The following is a 21,778-nucleotide window of genomic DNA, read 5'->3' as shown; positions in this document are numbered from 1 at the left end:
TGTCAGCCTTCCTCTCACACTCCAGTCCCTCTGCCACGTGCTATAACATCTTCCAAATTCACTTTTGATGCAGACATTGTTGTTCCGGTTTATTCAGCTGCTGCTCCTACAGGCAGATCATTTCTTTGGGTCAGTTCTGTTTATTGTTGTGATGTCCTTTCTGTTATATTGCTTTAGGATAAGAGGTTTTCATTATTATCTCCATTATCCCTGGGGCTGCACAGATATAATCCTTAACATTTCAGTCCTAGTTGATTTGACAGAAGAGCAACAATTTGAACAAAAGATCCAATTACTACATGCAATATTTAGATTAATCTGCTGTCCAGAAATGCCCAGACTGACCAGTTTCCTGTTTTATAGAAGCATTTTTTCGCGAAATACTAAAACTTCAGCAACAAATTCAGGGCATTTCCAGCAACTCCTTCACAAGAAAAGCCACCCTGTGCTTAGACAGTTGAATGCTTTTAATTTGAAACAGCAGCACTTGCATTAGCACAGTAAGGCTCAATTGCATATATTGTTTGCTGTGAATCCCCTATGTGTGTCACAACAATTTCAATCCAGTGCAGGAATGGCGAACCCCTTCACCAACAATCCAAAGTACCATGTAGAGAGGTAATTTAAAGACTGTAAATACAAAGCGTACTTAAGAAAGAAACACTGACCATAAAGAATATAAAACAAGGCTTAAGGGTTCTAACATTATAGACAGTCTCTCCTCTCCTCTCCTCTCCTCTCCTCTCCTCTCCTCGCTCATTATCCTCTTGTTATATCAGTGTCTTCCATCCTTTCACCTCAAAGACATTGTAAACACGCATCATCCAATCATCAAATTATCCTCCTCGAAACTCACTATGCCCCCCCCCCCCCCCCCCACACACACACACACATAAACGCAGGCAGGCAGGCAGGCACGCACACGCACACGCACACGCACTATGAGGGGCATTTTATGCCAGCACACTATACTAAAACGCGTGTACAGCGCCTATGCGATGACATCAAACGTCTAACGTGCGCGTGTAAATTCCATTCACTTTCAATGGACAGACAGGCGTCACGTAGGCGTCACGCAGACGCTGTACACGCGTTGTTGCACATACGCCTACGTGACGGCTGCGTGACGGGTGAACTACGCCTCAAATACGTGACATGAAGACCCGCGTGACTATTAAGTACAATTCTACATAGGCGTACAGACACGCGTATTGCGAGTACACCAGATAACATGGGTGACGGGTGAAAAGTGCCACCAGCGAACGTAGTGGACGCCTGTGTGTGTGTGTGTAACGCGTGTAAGCCTATAACAGTTCAGCTGTTACACAGAGTCTCAGCTTCATATGGTATTGTTTATAAGAAAGCACAACTTATAGATGAAGAGAAAGACTATCTCGTAAGTACCAGATAAACTTAACGTTTTTCCGGTCAAAACCGGAGGCTTAATTAGCCTGTTTTAGGAGTGAAAGTCAGCAAAATGCAGCTTAAACAAAATGTTTTACCTCATTAGTTAACTACGAATGTCTGTAAAACATAATGGGACTGTGCATAAGTGCCGAATTGGGTTAAACAGTGTAGATATAAGGTCCGATGGAATCATATTGTGAACGGACTGCTGTCCACATGGCTACTGAATATTCATTAGATAGGTCCGCATGGCTACTTAATATTCAGGGGTGACAGCGATTACGGCTTCTGCAGGCAGGTAAACCTACCTAATTACAGCTGGTGCGTAATGAACTGTATGTCCGCGCGCGAAGCTGGGAACTGGCTGTGAGCGTTGCACTTTACTATTAGCCTACTATTTTTAAGTAGCTGAAATTATTTTAATTATCCCTTTCACCCTTGCTATCATTAAATATCAATTCGATATCATTCAAACCTAGAGAGAGAGAGAGAGAGAGAGAGAGAGAGAGAGAGAGAGAGATTTCGTTAACAAGAAAATAAAAACTGGCCTGAAAATAATAGAAATATCCTGACAGCTCTGTGGGGGCTTGGAGTTCATCTGTAAGTTGTGCTTTCTTATAAACAATACCATATGAAGCTGAGACTCTGTGTAACAGCTGAACTGTTACACAGAGTAACACACTGTTAACGTACACGCGTTACACACACACACAGGCGTCCACTACGTTCGCTCGTGGCACTTTTCACCCGTCACCCATGTCATCTGGTGTACTCGCAATACGCGTGTCTGTAAGCACGCCTATTAATCAGACTTTATGCTGGCACAGGCGACGCATTCTAGGCGTTTAAGTATAGTGTGCTGGCATAAAATACCCCTCATACACGCACACGCACACACACACACACACACACACACACACACACACACACACACACACACTGTGAACACTCGTTGACTTGATTGAAAGCAGAACATTTTTACAGGCGTGTGTTTCCTCTCAGTGTGTTAATGGATTATACAGTGTGTGTTTGGGTGTGCACATGCTTTTGCTTTTACACACATGTATGCACACACGCGGATGAGCATCACCGTCAGTGTTAAGAAAAGTCGTCGGGACAGGTCATGGTGTGTGTGTGTGATCTGTCAGAGTGAGTCATGTTGTACAAGGGAAAGCCTTGAAGAAATAAGGAACACACACACACACACACACACACACACACACACTTACATGCATAAGGAGACATTTAAAGTCTCTATCAAACATGAGAGTGCAACTTTCTCAGGATGTGCAAATCGAAAATCCTATTTAACTTCATGTTGATGGATCAGCGGTACACCATCTGCGTATACTCCTATCAGTCCTTTTCACACTTGAGGCTGACATTTTTCAGCTAATATTCTACAATTTTCCACTCTTACTTTTTCTATTGATTTGCTCTTTCTGTCGTGCAGCCTTATGCATTTTATTCAAGGGTTGCACTTGAGTCTGCTTTGAAAATTAGACACTGTCATGACTCAGCCTAAGGAAAGTCTAATAGCTTTTTAAAGCAAAAATGCATCTATGGAAATTATAAATAGCTTGACACAAAACTGAGCTCTTAATCTGAAATTCAGCCACATCTGCACATTTAACCGGAGCCATTTAATTCTGTATTTAGCCACTATGCATTAGAGTATTTACAGTCATCCTCCTGTGTCCCACCGCTATCAGTTAAATACTACAAAAAGAAGCGCACACCTGCCTTCCCATGAGCATTTAAGAAAAAAAAAAATATATATGCACTTATGCTAGCAGATGTAGATTTGTTTACAGATGAAGATGACATGAAAGGAAAGAAGAGGTTGTGTGTGTCAGGGTGTGAAAAAGCCAACAAGCAGGGGATATGAAGAGGTGCTTGAGACGAAGAGTGGTGAGTGTAGGCGGAGAGAGAAACTGAAAACGACAGGACATTAGCTTGCGCACATACCTGAAAAGAAGCCTGACAGGAAAGCGAGGTGGAGATGGACAAGATGGGAAAGAGTGGAAGGGGGGGAAATGGGATTTAATGGAGCAGGTAAAAGACAAAGAGAGGAGAGGAAGACGGCTGAGTGATACTGAAGAATCAAATCAAGAGAGAAGAGGAAGTGGAGTCCTTTTGGAGGAGTTTTGAGCACCATCAATGCCTCACAGTTGCTTTATAGAAGTGCAATGCTAAATGGGCTACTCTTTCAACTGGCACCTGCATCGTCTTTAATCACTCTAAGCTGAAATCACACAGCAATCTGTGATACAAGAGTGAAAAGAAAGGCTTGAGACTAAAAGAGTGGAGGGGACCTGTAGCAGGATAGACAGCAGCGGAGGAGAGAAGCGAGTCGAGCATTGAAGTGACAGGTTGTTGTCAGAGCAGCCAGACCCTGGAAGATAGATGAAGACAGGGTCAGCAACTCCCCGCTAATGTCACGCCAGATGACTAACTGTGGTTGTGTGCGTGTGTGTGTGTGTGTGTGGGAAGACAGGGTCAGCAATTTTTTGCCCAAGGCTGGCTAACCCTGAGCGTGGAGTGCGTGTGTATGTGAGACTATACGAGTACAAGGTCAGCAACTTCAACACTACCAGGCTGGCAGACACTGTTTGTGTATTTGTCTTGTGTGTGTGCATGTGTGTACAGTATGTTTCAGTTGTTTTCACTGTTTTGACCTCTCGCTGCCAATTCAAACTGTCCTTTTTTTTTTAGTCTGTTTTCACTCACAACATATTAACTCTGGTACGACTGAAAAGCCACTCTGCTCTCTTTTCACGGATACCCATTGCTGTCATATCTCTGCTGTCGTCCCCTTGGTACACTGTATTGCAGCATGAAATCTGCAGCAAAATGCAGCATTTTTATGCTGGCTGCACACACATGCATGGGTCTATAACAGCTTACTGTGTGTAAAGATTCACATATGGAAGATTTGATTCAAAAAAGGCCAATGTTTCCACAAGGGTAATTCAGTTAGTCCAATTTCTTTTAATGCTGCAGTTTGCTTAATACTGTGTCCATACTGTTCATATGAGAAAATGTTCTGTATATAATCATCAAAGTTTAAACAATTTGTCCTTCACTGTGTACTCACACCAAAAGATTTATGAGCAGCAGAGAGAGTGGAGAAGTTTTTGCCCTGAGTATAACCTATCAGGCAGCACTAGCCCACAACTTTAATAGATTCTTTCAGCTCTGTTTTTGGTCTTTCATGCTAAAACTGAATAAGCAGCATTTTTTCAGCATTTTCAAATGGAAATGTATTAAGTGTACTGATGGCACGATGTTGATACGGCAGCTTTAAGTATCTGCTGATACTGATACCAATCCGATACTGTCTTAAAAAATAAATAAATCTGAATCCACTTTGCTAAACCTGGCCATCTAAAAACATCATGCTCAAACTGTGAAACAAGCAGTGGATTCCCCCTTTGGCGGAAGAAAGATTTCCGAGGCCGCCCCCCAACACCAACAACTAAACTTAACCGTTTGATTGGTGGAGCCTGGAAGCAAGATATGCTCTGTACACTGTATAGTATGTTAAAAGCATTAATCAATGACTTCCCCAAATTAAGTTTTAATTACGGTCATGTTGAGCTGAGAAGTTGCATTAGAAGTAGTTTTATGAGGCACCTTATCATCAGTTCATAGTGATCGAAGTCTCCTCACTGATTTATAAAACCAAACCTTTGCCGATATTACATCAGCCTAGTTACGTGTTTGCATTGGTTATCTGTTATCACAGTGGATTCCAGGAGTTTTGTGTTCACATTTAAGGGATAAAAGGCCTGGCACAAAGCTTTCCTTGTATGTTGTATATAGCCCGAGCTGCTCTGAAAGATTTATATCACAAAGTCTAAATTAAAAACAATCCTAAAGCTCTAAAGTCCACATTACAAATGGAGTGCTGTGTGTACTGTCTGCTCTGTGGTGCAGCTAAAAAGAGGTTCTTATTGACTGTTCTCCAGTCCAGATTAAAAACAAGAGGTGATTGATTTTTCTCTTTTTTTTTTTCTTCTATCGAGGCTCCTGAGAAGCTCAGGCCGGCTACATCTACCTCAGCTTTATTATTATTATTTTAACTTTATTACAGAAGCTGGCTACAAGTGTGTCATCGTTTTACAGCACTGCTACAGAATTGTTCAGCCCTGCTTTAATGTTACGACCTTTCATTATTGCTTTTATTGCTTCTTCATTTCATTCTATCTGTTTATAATCCACCATAAAGCACTTTGCAACCACCTTCTATTGAGTTCTATTAAAAATGAAGAATGTTGTTTTGTCACAGATATAGGGATTGCTGGTGATTTTGTCCTCCCTCTACTATTAACTTGAAGTTTAACCACTTTTTACATGCTTCAATTAAATGCACTTAAGTTGATTTAAAGTGCTTTTTTTAATAGAGAATATCATTAAACCAGGAGTAGTACTTGAGTGATTGAAAGGCTGAATAACGTCTTTCCCTCTGTCTCTATTCTTTCTCTGTCTACATCAAGGATTTGGACGTCTCTCCACGCAGCGCAGACCCAGTAGAAGTCAGTAGAGACCAGAGAAGTCCTGACTGCAGCAGCAGAAATGGCTCCAGCAGCCATGTCTGTTTCTCCATCCTCTTTCACCTCCCTTCACCCCTTCCGCCTCGCCTCGCCCCTCCTCTTCTTCTTCCTCTCCGCCTTCCTCCTCCTGTCATGCCCTGGATCGGTGCATGCGGACTCCTCGGATAAAAACTGTTCAGCTAGTGGAGACCCCTGTCAGGAAGGTGGGTTGGTCTTATCTGTGAGAAAACTGTAGTTTAGTGCATATCAGAGGGATTAACATGATTACATAGGATAGATTTCTTTCCTTAACTCTTTCAGCAAGTGCAGCTTATTGAAACGGTTAAGTAGGGGAAAGAGTTAAGCCTCTAGTTTTGCGTGCACAAGCCATGTAAGCTACTGATCACAGCTGAACATGATGTTTGAGTTCAGCGTGTCTCACATAAACACAACATACCGACTAATTTAAAGGGACACAATGCATCCAGTACCATCTTTCCTCCACTTTCAAATTTATTACAGTATTTCGTTTCTAAAGTGGCTTTTTGAATTAATTCAATCCATTTGAGATAGAAACAATAATAAAGCATGAATACCATGATCGATTATGTGCCTATGTTATAATGGCAGTAGATGCATTAAATTATATGGCTTGACTGCATTAATGCATTCATAATTTTAATCAGTGGTAGTATCCTGCAGATGTAATAGCCAAATCCCCATCGCCTTGGTTGCACTATCAAACCAGGATGTATAGAATAGATTTTACAGAGAAAATAGACCATAGTAACTTTATATTCAGCCACAGAGCACTAAATTACTCATCAGCCACAGCTCTACAACAAAATATTCCTATGGTGACTTCATAGAAGAAATGGAAATAGCCAATGCGGAAAGGCCTGCATTCTTTCTAATGGCCAGCAGGGGGCAACCCCACTAGCTGCAAGGAGAAGTCTGATTGTATAGAAGTCTATGAGAAAATTACCATACTTCTCACGTTATTCATTAGCTCAGAAAACATTCCCGTAATGAGTTTACTGTCTCACTCACTAGTTGCAAGTCCTTTAATACAGCATGATGTTTATTTTGAGAGTCATGGTCCCATTTAGAGTAAAACAGACGATATATAAGGGTATGCTTTTGGGCGTGGCTACCTTGTGATTTGATAAGTCGCAACCGTGGCAACCTGTCAATTTGCAGTGAACCTGTTTTACTTTACCAAGAAGTATGGAAGCTAACTTGCACTGACCTAATGATGTAGCCAGGAGCCATTTCTTTAATACAGTCTATGAGAGACTTACTACATTTTAAAATATCAATGTTTTTCAGTATCATATTAATATAATTAAAAGTTACTCCACAGCCTAACTACATAGAGTTAATTGTATATTTCTGACTTGATATAATTAAGGACTTGTTAATTTCTGAAAAAGGATTATAAATAACCTCCTGGTATTTATTGCAAGCTCATTCTCTGTGATCTGTCCAGAAGCTCTGCAAATAGCAGGAAAATGATTTATTTTGCACAGTTAAAGTTATCAGCAGAATATTCATAACACAGCCACATCTGTGATGCCACACCATCAGCGGTGACAGGGTTTGATTGCCTTCTGAGCAGAAATGTACCTCTTGTGAGTTATCAGCTGTTTGTGCCAATTTGCTGCCCTAAAGCTAGCGTGTATTGATCCACTTCAATAAGTTTTATCAAGACAAATGGGACAGTTTCAAAAACTTCCCACTTATTACAATCTTAAATCATGTTCTTGAGTTTTTTACAAAATCCCCACTGGCAGGCAGAGAGGGAGAGATTAGTGAGGTTATCTCACAAAATTGTTTCAAACAAATATGTCTTGTGTTGCTGAAACACTCTGTTTGATTATCTTTTCTTTGTAATTTCAGGAGTGATACTGCCTGTGTGGAACCCTCAGAATCCCTCTGTGGGCGACAAAGTGGCACGTGCCATTGTTTACTTCGTAGCACTCATCTATATGTTCCTGGGCATGAGCATCATAGCGGACCGGTTCATGTCTTCTATAGAGGTGGGTGGGAGATGAATGACACACACTTCTTTTACACTTTAGATGTTCCGTTATTTTATGTTCCCTCATAATATCACATGACTATAGTGGATTAAAGCTGATGTATATAATAAAATACAATGTCAGTTGCCAGTTTGGGGGACATAAAATGGATCTTATTTAAGATAACACATATAACACAGCTCTGTGGCATGTTCGTAAAAAATACTCAAAATGCTTTTTTTGTTATCACTTTCCCCTCTTTTCCTTGTGGTGCGTCCTCTACTCTTCTTCCCATTTATTTTTGTTGTGTTTCCTTTGATTTCCTTTCCTTTAATTTATTTTCCTTTCCTTTCCTTTCCTTTCCTTTCCTTTCCTTTTCCTTTTTCTTTCTTTCCCTTTCCTCCTTGCAATGCTATTCCTTTTTTTGCATTTCTTTTCTTCTATCGTCTCATCTCGTCTCGTCTGTCCTCTCCTATCTTCCTCTCCTCCCCAGGTCATAACCTCCCAGGAGAAGGAAATCACAATAAAGAGGGCGAATGGCGAGACCACCACCGCCACGGTCAGGATTTGGAATGAGACTGTCTCTAATCTCACTTTAATGGCCTTGGGTTCTAGTGCCCCCGAGATACTGCTGTCAGTTATTGAGGTGAGCACAATATGAGCCGGATGGTTACACATTAGATTAAGTGATACAGAATGTAATGGGAACACGGTAATCTGATTTTCACCCCTGCCTATAGGTGTGTGGTCATGATTTCGAGGCTGGCTCTCTGGGTCCCAGCACCATCGTGGGCAGTGCTGCCTTCAACATGTTCGTCATCATCGCCTTGTGTGTGTACGTGGTTCCCGACGGCGAGACGCGCAAAATCAAACACCTTCGGGTGTTTTTTGTCACGGCGGCCTGGAGCGTCTTCGCCTATATCTGGCTTTACCTGATTCTGAGTGTCTTTTCCCCTGGAGAGGTGGAGGTGAGGATGGACAGGATGAAAGCTGTTTGAGGAAAAAGATAAAGGAAGAAAAAAAAGGAAGCTGCTAACTGTGTCTCGTCTCTCCTCTAGGTATGGGAGGCAGTGCTGACTTTCCTCTTCTTCCCGCTCTGCGTGGTCCAGGCCTGGGTGGCCGACCGCCGCCTCCTCTTCTACAAGTATGTCCGCAAGCGTTACCGCGCTGACAAGCACCGTGGCATCATCATAGAGACGGAGGGAGGGGCGGACGGAGGCCTGGGGATGGCCGGAGGAGGAGCTCTGGGTCCAGGAGGCTTCACCAAGATGGACATGCTGGAGCTGGACGGACAGATGGCGCTAAATTGTCACAGTGGGATGGACGGAGGGATGATGGAAGAGGGAGGAGTAAAGGACGAGGAGGATGAGGCCAGAAGGGACATGGCCAGGACGCTGAAGGATCTGAAGCAGAGGCACCCAGATAAAGACATGGAGCAGCTGATTGAGATGGCTAATTATCAGGTTAGCAGAGTGCTTACATGTGAACATAATGTATATATTTAAAGGGATAGTTTGACATTTCGGGAAAAAGCGTATTGGTTTTTGGCTAAGACTTGACGAGAATTAATAGCACTTTCATGTTCTTGCGTTAAGCATGGAGCTAGAACTGGGAGGAGATTAGCTTAGTTTATCTTAGCATAGCATAACACTGGAAGCAGAGGTACACAGCTAGACTGCTCTGTCAGACGTTCACATTTTAGCAAACAGAAACATGGTGGTGTTATAGAAAGTTACAAAAAAGAACGTAAAGTCTTCCTTCAAGATGTACACATTACATTTTAGTAAACAATCCTGAAAGTGCGTATATGAAAGGTGTGTACACTTGTGTGAATATAATATATTTTACTAGTCAGCTCCTAATTTTTGACTTGTTTACTCTGTTTTCACTGCTTTTCAACTTTGTTCCACCTTTACTCAGTTTCTGAGCTCAGGACATTTTTTAATCTAGCCACAAAATCAAACAACATCCTGCATCACATTTCCTGTGCGATTCCTCTGAGGTCGACTTTGTGTTAGATATGATGCTGTGACACCTTCAGCTGTGAACAAGGTGTTATTAGGTGATAGCAGATAGGAAATCTGATATACAGAGCAACTTCTGAGCTGTTAAACAAATTTCATAACTTCTTCAGTAAATTTGATTAGGGCTGACCTCTTCATTCATTTCTTCTATTGCACACGTATTTATGGCAAATGGAAACCCAACTATGCGCAGACACCAAATATAAACAATGTTATAATATAATTAATTAAAGTCTAGCAAAGAGCAACAGTTTCTTTCACACACATAAACAAACACAGTTTTTCATGTAATGTCTATGTGCTGATAAAACCACTAGTTTGCAGAGAGGAAGGTGCTTCTTGGCTTCATTGACAGCCCTGTAACATGCAACCACTCTGACATCCAGGTGTTTTTTTGCCCGGTAAGTTATGTGAACATTAGATATGTAAACGTGAAAGTTCATTCGTAGCCTTGGAGGCTGTAGCTTGTTAAAAAAAATCTCAAACTCAAGGTCCACATGTTATCTTTTTTTTCTGAGCTTACAGCCACATCTCAAACATTAACTTAATGCTTTAAAGAAAACTGTCAAATGTAGTCAAAAACTTCACAAAAAGCTAGTAAGTGAACCTTGAGTTATGATTTTTGGGATTTAGGATTTGTTAATTGATATTTTTAAGCCAAAGCTTAGTGCTTTGTCCTAAATTTAACTTTTGGTTAAATTTGGCATTATTAGTTTAGTCCGGTTTGGATCTACACACGGAGATTAATTGATGAGTCGGTTAATCGACTAGTTGGTTAATCTGTTCTCATTCCTGTTTAAAAGAAAGTAGGTGCTAATAGATGGCTATCACACAGATCTCTTTCACAGTGTGCTCACACTTGCTGGCACATTAAGGATTCTTCTTTTTTATCCGTTTTCATCCTTTAATGCTGAACTGTAGAAGCTGTCCAAGTCTCTGCTACTCTCCCCTCTGCCTCCCCTTGCCTCCTCTCCAAGTCATTTCTTGGTCTTTGTTTGTTGGTTGTGAAGGAGGGAAGAAAAGGAGTTGGGCAGGCACCCCAAGGTGCACTGGGTAACTTCCAGATGTTTGTTTGCATTTAAAGCGTTCTTCCCCCTGCAGCTACACCCTCAGCCTTGTGCTGTAAATAGAAATGACAGCTGCCCTCAAGATTAAACTCCATCAGATAAGTTAAGTAAGGTTTTTGTGCTCATAATGAATTATTAAATTAAAAGTTAAATAGTGGGTCCCCATTGGTGGAATTCAGCAAAACCAGATCAAGTTTTTAACGGACAATCACTGCTTCAATCCCACCGAAGAGATGCAGACTTTTATGAGGATTCTGGAGAGAAATTCGTCTTTAGAATTTAATTTAATTAAATGATAGTGTTCCCAGCTCTGAGGCCACATTTAATCTAATGATCTCCTCAACTTCCGTGGCCAATTTGTTCATTTTCTATTTGGCGCATCAACCACACATTTTCATAGAAATCATTGCTTATAAAGTGATATGGTCTAATAGATCTAAAGTTTGCAGCCATGAAAGCCAACTATTAACCTTGTGCATTGCAAAGATGTTAAAACTTAAAAGAAAGTGGATGGACACACCACACCCAAATATTCAAAGACAATATTCCTTCTCAGCTGTTTACATGGCTAAGAAAAAAGACTATTCAACTAATTTTCCCATTTACATGCAGCCATACAAACTTCCAATAACATAACATGCTGTTTATCATGTCAACATGTGGAAAAGTGGAACAGTTGCTGTTGCCATTTTGCTTCTTTGTGTCAAAAGTGGAAGTTTTCCATTGGTGGCGGACTCCTTTGATTGTACAAACACAGCCTCTCTTTTATTTTTGATCCAATCCAAAAATATTTTGCCATCCAAGTCTTTCATAATATTTAAAAGTAGTTTATCCGCCCCACCAGACATGTGGGTTTTTCTTCTGGGCATGCATCTGTACCCCAGTCTTGCAAACTGTTGGCTGGTTGGTTTGTGTACAATGCACAGAGCTGACCGTAAACACTCAGGACACTGTTGTGCAAACTGCCGTAAAAACCCAAATTGAGATGCACTCAAAGATGCTCCTAAAACCCAATTAATATTGACATGTCACGTGTGTCTTAATAGGAAAATACTACATTCAGAATGAGGCCTAATTTGGGAAGATCTAAACTGAATGTGCTGTTTACACAACCTTTATGGATTTCAGAATATTGTCACATTCACAATGATGTAAATATTAGTGTTAACATAGTCACTGTCAAAGTTTTACTCCTGAGCATGATTCCGCTTATGTACCAAATTAGTTGATCTATCTTGGCAATATCACAGTCAAAAAGCACAGACAGTTGCAGCTTTTTAAAGCTTTTTGAAGCTCCACCATCACAAATTCCAGAGAAACAGATGTCCTTCATGTTCATGTACAGGATCTCCAAACCTCACACATACACTCTATTTAGGAGTCCTTAAGTAACTCAATAAATCTGCAGCAGACCTTTGACCTCTAACCTCCCAGAGGTGACATAAAAATAATTTCCTAAGAGAGATTCCCTGCTTAACCAGTGAATTGCAGCTGATAGTTTAAAAGTAGAAAATTAAGACCAATCTGACAAAAAGAAATAAATACATTTTGGATTTCTGTGATGAATACTACTTTTTATTAATTGTTTTTTTTTTTACAGGTCCTGATGCAACAGCAGAAGAGCAGAGCGTTCTACCGTATTCAAGCAACCAGGATGATGATCGGAGCTGGCAACATCCTCAAAAAGCACGCTGCGGACCAGGCTCGCAAGGTGACACATGGCACATAACCTCCCTTCGTCACTGTTATTGATAGATTAACTAACTGCAACCTGACTTTTTTGTGTCTGTTTTTTCCAGGTGGTGAGCAGCCATGAGACCCAGGCCCAGGAGGACGACCCTCACACCATCAGGATGGATTTTGAACCCCCGTTGTACCAGTGCTTCGAAAACTGCGGCTCCTTAAAACTGACCGTTGCCAGACACGGAGGAGACCCTGGAGTTACTGTCAAGGTATGTTTCAGTGTGCTATTATTGCAAGACAGTGTGTATATAGAAGCGTATAAAATACTCACTTTTTTTCACTCTAGTCTTTGTCTGATCTTACTCAAAACATATTCTCACTTCTTGAGATTTTGAGCATCCTTGTTCTCTTTTCTGGTCAGATGCCTGTAAAGGGATAGAAGTGGATGCTAAAGGAAAAGCTGTGAGAACCAATACAAAACACTTTATTCTCCAGATTTTTAGATTCCAGCTCAGGTTGTAACTCAAAGTAAACACATATCCCTTTGCAAAGGCTCATTGATCTTGGGCTTAACGCTGGCCTGACGCTCTGAATAAGAGATTTTCTCACAAGTCTCCCACGGGGGAGTCTGTGTCAATGGAACGATACCTGAGCTGCTCGTTTTTACTTCAGGGGCTTTGCAAGGCTGTGTCTCTTCTATTCCTCTCCTGTATACAAATGACACGAAGACACAACATCAGTGCTGCCTGTAGAGGTAGGCTGAAGGCATGGCCTTAGTCTGCCATCTACTGAAGGCTGATTTTGTAAAGTGAAGTGGCCTATTTAGCCCACACACAGGCTCCTCAGACGCAGTGTCAGAGCAGAGCTTCAGAGAGGAAGAACTGATTATCTTCACCAAAAAGGGTTTCTCACTGAGGCTACTTGTTCTTGATGGCACACTTGTTGAAACGGTCAAAAGCTACAAGAATCTATTCACAGTCCCAGACTGCAATCTGAGTCTTTTTCAATGTACAAAAGAAGATCAAAGAAATATGCCGTGTACTCAATCCTCTTAAGGGTTTAGTAATTCTCAGCACGACGAAGCCATTCTAAAAATGTACCACCATCTTGACAGGTGTAAACATCTTTTATATCATGGAATGACTCGCATAACTGTAAAGTAAAAGCTGCATTAACTTTCTGCTGCTTGGGACCAGCAGCAAGTTTGCGATTTTGTGGGCAATTTGTTACAGGAATATTTAATGGTAGTGTCTATGACCTAAACCATTTGGATACTAGTAGTGAGTATGCTTTTGTCCCAGTAATACAAACAAGTAATAATACACTTAATGATATAATAAACCTTCCAGGAACAAAAGAGCTTTTGCACTGCTCGGTGCTTGGGCCCTAATAGATTTGAAATGAATGAGTGAAGTAAAAGCACTGTCCATGAGCCCTGCAAACGTAGAAGAGGACAGCGGACGAGCAGCCTTGAGCAGCCCCGCCCCCGAACAAATCCTCAACAGTTAGCCGAAAACATTAGCTGTCATTGAGAGTAGTGTTTGTGGGGCGGCTGTAGCTCAGAGCAGTTCGATCCCTGACCATGGCAGCCGACATGCCCAAGTATCCTTGGGCAAGATACTGAACCCCAAATTGTTCCTGATGCTTCCTATGATGGTATCTTATAGGGTAACCTCTGTATGTATTCATACTGCCACCAGTGTGAGTGTGTGTGTGTGTGTGTGTGTGTGTATGTGTGTGAATGAGCACCTTCTGTACTGTAATGCACTTGGTGGTTGCAAAGACTACACTGCAAAAAAGCCAACTTGTATTTTTTGCCTAAAACAGTAATTTAAGTTGGTAAAACTTGGAAATATAAATTACTGACATTTAGGGCAATAATGTAAGTTAGCACAACAAAGGAAGCCAGTTGTCTGCTCAAAAACAAGTTGGTGAGTTGTTGTTACTTATATCTTTAAGTTGGGGTTCACAACAAGGGACAATAGTTCTGCTAACTCTTATTTCTTTGTTGTGAAATGCTAGCGGCGCTGCTTGTTACAGCTACAAGAGTAGCCATTAGCGTATCAATGCTAACTCAAAATTGTGGTCGCAACATTAGCTGACATTTCATAGCGGCGTTACAATCGAGCCAATTCAGCACATTGCAGAAGTAAGGATTAAAAGTTATTACAATGTAAAATTATAAGTTAAAAAATCTGAATTCAGAGTTGAGCAAACTCAAAAACAAAACTTAAAATATTTAGTTTAATTGTCCAACTTAAAATTTTATCGAAGTTTGTTGCCTTGAAATTTTGAGTTCACCCAACTTTTCTTTTTTGCAGTGTAGAAAATCACTGTACAATTGCAGTCCATTTACCATTTATCCATTTGAAAAGCATAAATCCAATATTCACCCTGCCTCTTTTCTATGTTTGTTCAGTAATTATAACCATTACTCTCAACGCTAGCAGAGACCAGAAAAAAGACTCCTTTACACCCAAGTAAGCAGTGTTGCCAACTCTCTGAAAGTAGCCAGCACTAGATCCAAAAGTCTCTAAAAGTTGCCAGATGTCCTCATATGCTCATTTGCATATTGGTGACATCACCTCCCATTAGCTTAGTGAATGTGTCGGCTGACTTGACACGGTGCAAGAGGAGAAGAAGATACCTCCTGCTGTTGGCAGTCTGAGCAGCATGCATAGAAATAAATTACACTGTAATATATCTCAAGCTATATAAGTGGCTGCCAGGCTATCCATATATATATAACATTATAGGCAATTTATTATGTCTCTGTTTTTATAATCACATCAAGATATAATTTTATATTTAACCCATCTGGAATATTATGAATCCTCAGTATACTGTAGGCCCAGAGATTAAATAAATAATGCCTTAAATAATAGGTTTTGAGCTGTGTCACTCATACACATTTCATCAAGAGCGAAAAATAGAGCAGAGCCAAGAGAATGACAACAAAAGCACCACCAACTCTGAACCACTGCTCCAGCATTTCCCACAGACAACATCAGATGATTTTGAAGCAATCTGAATTTTTTTCCTAATTTTTACATAAAAGGCGACACGATCTGATCACTGTTATCAGATCGTAAACAATGAGGGTACATTTGTAAGCGTGTGTATAGGATGGAGAGGGTTAAGAAACAGGGCAGATGGAGGGAGGACCGAGAGAAAGGAGAGGATACAGTGAAAGTTTAGTTGTACTATCTTCAAAGTCTTTATTATCAAACTGTATCTGACCAGAGGGCTCAGTTTAATGAAGCAGTTTTTCTTGTTTTCTCTCACCCTCTGTTCATATCTCCCCAAATGCCTCTCCTCCCTTTCTTTGCCATCCTCTATCTCTCTCTTCTTCTCTGTTCTCTGTGTTCTCCCTCTCCGCTTGTGTTTATCTGCCCTTTTCATATCTGCTCACTTCTGTTTCATCTTTTGACGGCTCTTTTCGCTCTCCCTTCAACCCTCGCCTCACCCCGCTCCCCATCTCTCTGTGTTCCTATCTCCCCCAGGTGGATTATCGCACAGAGGACGGCACAGCAAACGCAGGTTCAGATTATGAGTTTGCAGAGGGAACACTGCTGTTCAAGCCAGGAGAGACCCTCAAAGGTAAAAATAATGGCAGCGGCAGCAATAATTTATGGCATATTTTCAAAAAACACATCACTGCGACTGAGGCTCAAGTAGTGCAGGCGGTTTGTAGCACTTTGGGGAACTTGTTTCACAGGCTTCAACAAAAATATGGTTTAAAGGTTTATTATTGAAATAATTTAACATAGAGAAGAGTATCATGAACTATTCTATAACAAAATCATCCTAATTCTTTCACCAGAGATTACAGTGGGAGTGATCGACGATGACATCTTTGAGGAGGACGAGTATTTCTACGTGCACCTCAGTAACCCTCGTGTGGTCGGTTATCCTGAGATTGGAACCGCCCCTCTGGATGCCAGCGCCACCCCAAAAGCCGTGCTGGGTGACAACCACACAGCCACAGTGACCATCTACGATGACGATCACGCAGGTAACACTAATCCCTGAATAATGTGTCAACCCTAGAGAATATTGGAGGATATCACATACTGCCAGAATGTGTAAAAAAAACATACGAAAATAATATTTTAAGAAAAAAGTTTAAAAGTTGAGATTAAAGTGGCAAATCTACAAGAAAAAATTTGCAGATTTATGAGATTTAAAGTGGTCTAAAGTGGTAAATCTGCAACTTTTTTTCACGCAGATTTGCCACTTTAAATCTCTTAAATCTGCTACTTTTTTTCTTGTAGATTTGCCACTTTAATCTAGTAAATTTGCAACTTTTTTCTCAAAGTATTACCTGAAGTTACCAAATATAGTTCTTCGCCCGATAAAGGGTTAAAGCCAAATCAAGAAAACAACTTTCTGGGCATTTATCTCACATTTTACTCACTTTCACTTGACAAAATGTCAGAATAGCACAAATATATTGCCATAAAAAAAATTATTCATTCTTCCAAGTGTCAACAAGTGCCTCCAATATTGGAAAAAACAGACATACAGTATATTGGACTATTTAATATACTATATACTATGTACTATATGACCTCTTGACCACTACCTTCTGCTCTGTGTAAATAGCCTGCAGTTTAGTTAAAAATTTTACTGAATTTTTTTGTTGTTTTTTGTTATTCATGACTTGCAATGAGGAGCGCATCCTTTTTTATTTTCTTTTGTTTCCTACAGAATCTTGTTCTTGCAGTATATTTTTTGCAAAAATTTAAAACAGTGATTTTAAGCTTCGATTTTCAAAAAATGAAACCACAACTAACAGAGGATTGTGTCTGAAAACAAAATTATTCCAACTTTGTGGGCAACTGTGTAATTTGCTCACATCATTCAAGGGAAAATTTTAAAATTCAGCACTGATAAGTTGTTTGTTGGCATCAAAACAGACAGATTGAAAAAAGTAGATGTTAAGAACTTCTGTTCCCACCAGCTTAATGTTGAATCCACATGGGTCTGTTGCTTTGCTACATTGTCCCACGATATTAACAAAAAGGCATCACAAAGAGTTCCAGCCCCCTCAACTATAGCCCTTTTTAAGTTACAGGAGTTTGAAAACATCCAAAGAGAATTAAAGGGAGGGAGGCTGAGTGGAGAGTGGGCATTTACCTGATGCTTATTATCTTTCATCCAGAGAGAGTGGGTGGTAATCTATTATCCCTTTCACTATGTATATGCATTGTATACACACTGGAGAGCATCTAGTGAGAGAGAGCGTAGGTGTTTATCATCATCATCATCATCATTTACGTCTTTCTAGTGTTTTTCCCCTGTTAAACAATGTTCTTTCTTTCTTCTTTCTTTCTTTCTTTCTTTCTTTCTTTCTTTCTTTCTTTCTTTCTTTCTTGCTCAAAGGCATCTTTACCTTTGAGATTGCCAGTCAGAAGGTGAGTGAGAGCGTGGGTGTGATGGAGGTGAAGGTGCTCAGGACTTCGGGGGCCCGAGGCCTGGTAGCCGTCCCTTACCGAACCGTGGACGGCACCGCTAAAGGAGGGGAAGACTATGAACTGGCTGCTGGGAAACTGGAGTTCCAGAATGACGAGACCATGTAAGTGCAGACGTAAAAACATTTTATTCCCAGCATGGAATGCATGCACTATATAAAGATGGATGACATGACAGCTCCCCAAAAGTGAAGCCAAAACATCTTGATCCTCCCTTGGTAGTTAGCTGCAGTATAGGTCAGAATCCCACCTCCATCTTGGTAAAAAAAAAAAGAAAAGTACACACTAAATAAACCTGCATACCTCTAATGGCCAGCGTGGAGCGACTCCATTGGCTGCATAAATGAATCAGATTGTAAGAGGGTCAATGAAAATTACCCCCCCTCTCACTTTATTCATTACCTTCGTACATATTTTCATAATTAGTTTCTGGTCTCAATCGCTATTTTGGAATCTCTTTCAGTGCGGCATGATGTTCATTGTTCATGGGGGGCATTCAGAGTAAAATAGACAACAAAGAAAGGGAGAACTTAGGGCAGTTTTATCTTGTGATTGACAAGTTGGTACCACGGCAAGTGGCAAATTGGCCCTTTCACAGTGTGTTTTCAGTTCATTAAGGTCAATTCTAACATTTTCATTAACATGACATCTTTCCAGCTCCCAGTCAATTCTGCAAATGTGCTGGTTGCCAAAAACCAACATGGCAATGGCAAAATGTCAATCTCAAGGCTTCAAAACGAGAGTTACGTCTGTAACTACGGTTCTATGAATTCTGGATTTAAGAATGAAATAGAATTGGAATTCACAAACCTGTGGCCGATGTCATGGGCGACTATGTCTGTTAATTTATTCCATTTGTACTTTGCTGTTTGACTCTATGAAAGGGGGTGTGTCGTCATGATTGACAGCTTTGATTGACTCACGATTATTCAGGCAAGTGAATGTCATCAACAGAAGAAGGCAGTGGCCATATCCTTGATATTTTGGCTTCATTTCTGTACTTTGGGAGTAAGTGGAGACGGGTTGTCCATCTTTATATACAGTCAATGAAGCCCAATTTTAAACTGAACATCTGTAATTCAGCAGTCACAGCGTCAATAGCAGATTGATGCTGCACTTCATCATTTACCTCTAGAGTTGACCAATGACCCAATGTCTAAGAAAGGCCTCAGTATATTCCATTAATTCCTCTAAAATATGTTTTTGTTGAACAAAAAGGTGACTGACACATTCTTGGATTGCTAATGACACATTGCTCTTTCTCTGTTTCCTTTCTGTGTGATTGACTCCCATTTAGAAATGGCTGTTTAGGTTAATTGAGTGTTCAACATGCATTCGCAGTAAAAATAGCTCTATTAGGCAGATAACAGCGTAATAATGCCACACTTCAAGGTAGGCTACTCCGCATTAAAATGCCCCCTCACACGTGCGTGCACACACACACACACACACACACACACACACACACACACACACACACACACACACACACACACACACACACACTCACACGGAAATTGCTCTTGCGTCCTTGGGCACATGCATTTTTAATATGCTGATGTTAGCGGTGTTAAATTGACCAATACATAAAGCAGTTGGGAATGCAGTTTCCTCTGTGCCTCCTGGGGCCTATAAAGCAAGTACTCTGTGTTTGTGTGTGTGGGAGTGTGTGTGTGGTTTTGTTCTTGTATCTCTATGAGGACTAATGTGAAGAGTGAGGACATTCATGCATAGTGAGGATGTTTCTGCTGCCCACCACTTCCTCAAGGTGCTGTTTGATTGACAGGGTTAGACACGGGTTAGGGTTCAGTTTGAACAGCAGTTAGTGTTTAAGTGTTATTACAAGGGGATTGTCAATGTTAATATGTGAGTATCCTCACAAGTATAATAATTCAAATGTGGTTATGTGTCTGGGGGCAAATGTTGGCAAGGCCATTTCAAAGCTGTTCATTTGTGGCTTGCCCTCAGAGAAAGACTGGAAAGATGGATTATGTGTCCACCTGTGTGTGCCCTTGAACGTCTATCTTTGTCAGGTCCAATTTGGTTTTAGATCTTGAGAGTAAGGTTGTTGTTTTCTTGCTTCAAGACTTTGGCTATGGGTTATGATTACAACTACATGTAGGTTCAGGGCGAGGGTTAGGCTGCATTACACGAGATCTAGATAGATTTATCATCTATTTTTTTCTAAATGGGACCATTATTTACACAGTTAACATCATATTGTCTTAAAGAAGACTTGAAACTAGCAATTGAGACCATAATGTTGCCACGTATTCTCATTTTGTATTAAGATAGATAGGGCCGGAGTTCTTCTGCAACTGCCGTTGGTGACCCCATGATTGCAGACTGAAGGCACTTCCAGGTTTGCTTCACTGCTCACCGGGAGTTGCCGCCTGGTTGGCCGGGTCTTGTGTGAATGCGACCTCAGGCATGTACTGTAGTTGTGATCAAAGCCTCAGGGCTAGGGAATGCATGAATAGTCCTCACAAATATAGGAGCGCAAATGTGTGTTCGTCAGACCAGAACGTGCAGCTGAACAAGAAGCTTGCCAGCTGATACCAGCCAGCTTCTTCATACCAACGTCACCACAAGGGCAGAATGTGTTTGCATGTGTGTGTGTTCGTGTGAAATGATGTGCCATCAATGATGCAGTCATTACTTATGAAGCTAGCTGGTGAGCTGTGAGGTTATGAAGGGGTGACAGAGGCATTATGTGTGCTCTCAGTAAGAGTCCTCAGTACAGAAACTAAACTGATGTCAATGAGTTAAGAGACTGTTGGTGTGTTTGCTACAAGAGGATTATAGAGATCAGTGGGTGCAGCATGTGTAACCCCTCAGAGATTTTAACTTTGTGGGTCAAGAGTAAACAATAAGCCTCTTCCTCCACTGCATGTGGATTAGTATTTATGAAGCACCTGAGAGTGTAAATAGGTCTAACTCTCACCTTTTGATTAGGACACTAAACTTACTTTAAGCTTACTCTAGTCTATACACTTATCAGAACCACTAAATTTGTGCTCTGAGATCACTTTATGTGGTAGTCACACAATCAATTCAAAACATTGAAAATGCTTCAAAATTTACAGCATCAGTTTTTCAATAATTGTTTCCATTTTGCAACACAGTAATCCAGCAGGGACCTAATTTATTGTTATGATATTTCAATATCAATCCAGCATGCTGTAATTTGCAACTATAGGACAAGTAGGTCATGTCAGGTTCAAAGCTAATGCATGCTGTAATGTTATAATAATGTTCAGCCTTGTCATAAAGTGATATTATGTTTGTGTATTCGGCTCATCTAATGTTGAGTTAGCAAGTTAACATTACTTGTGGCTGTTTAATTAGAATAAAACATGAATAAATGTAATACGAAAAACAAAACAAATACATGAACTAATTGAGATTGATTTTCTTAAGCTATGGTGGCTGTTAAACAATAACAACATGATCCCACAGTACTTACAATGTCATCAAATGTCTTTTGTTCTACACCCTGAGCAGCAGGAATTATCTGCTCAAACAGTTACTCCAGTGGGACATCATTTTGTGCTATTATTCCATTAT

General features: G+C 40.6%; 1 protein-coding gene across 1 annotated transcript in view; it reads left to right on the top strand.

The window, feature by feature from the left end:
- Positions 1-21,778, top strand: part of slc8a4b (solute carrier family 8 member 4b) — a 118,684-nt gene that overhangs the window by 48,022 nt on the left and 48,884 nt on the right. The window contains exons 3-12 of the mRNA XM_059355039.1: positions 5,907-6,166; positions 7,842-7,981; positions 8,457-8,609; positions 8,704-8,931; positions 9,022-9,426; positions 12,655-12,765; positions 12,854-13,006; positions 16,241-16,337; positions 16,561-16,752; positions 18,123-18,315. Of these exons, the coding sequence (XP_059211022.1) occupies positions 5,986-6,166; positions 7,842-7,981; positions 8,457-8,609; positions 8,704-8,931; positions 9,022-9,426; positions 12,655-12,765; positions 12,854-13,006; positions 16,241-16,337; positions 16,561-16,752; positions 18,123-18,315 (1,853 nt within the window). The 5' untranslated portion in view covers positions 5,907-5,985. The remainder of the gene's footprint in view (positions 1-5,906; positions 6,167-7,841; positions 7,982-8,456; positions 8,610-8,703; positions 8,932-9,021; positions 9,427-12,654; positions 12,766-12,853; positions 13,007-16,240; positions 16,338-16,560; positions 16,753-18,122; positions 18,316-21,778) is intronic.

Source organism: Centropristis striata, chromosome 17, assembly GCF_030273125.1.
Source record: "Centropristis striata isolate RG_2023a ecotype Rhode Island chromosome 17, C.striata_1.0, whole genome shotgun sequence".
In the NCBI taxonomy this organism is placed as follows: domain Eukaryota; kingdom Metazoa; phylum Chordata; class Actinopteri; order Perciformes; family Serranidae; genus Centropristis; species Centropristis striata.
Note: the sequence above shows the minus strand (reverse complement) of the source record. Positions and strands in the feature narration are given on the sequence as shown.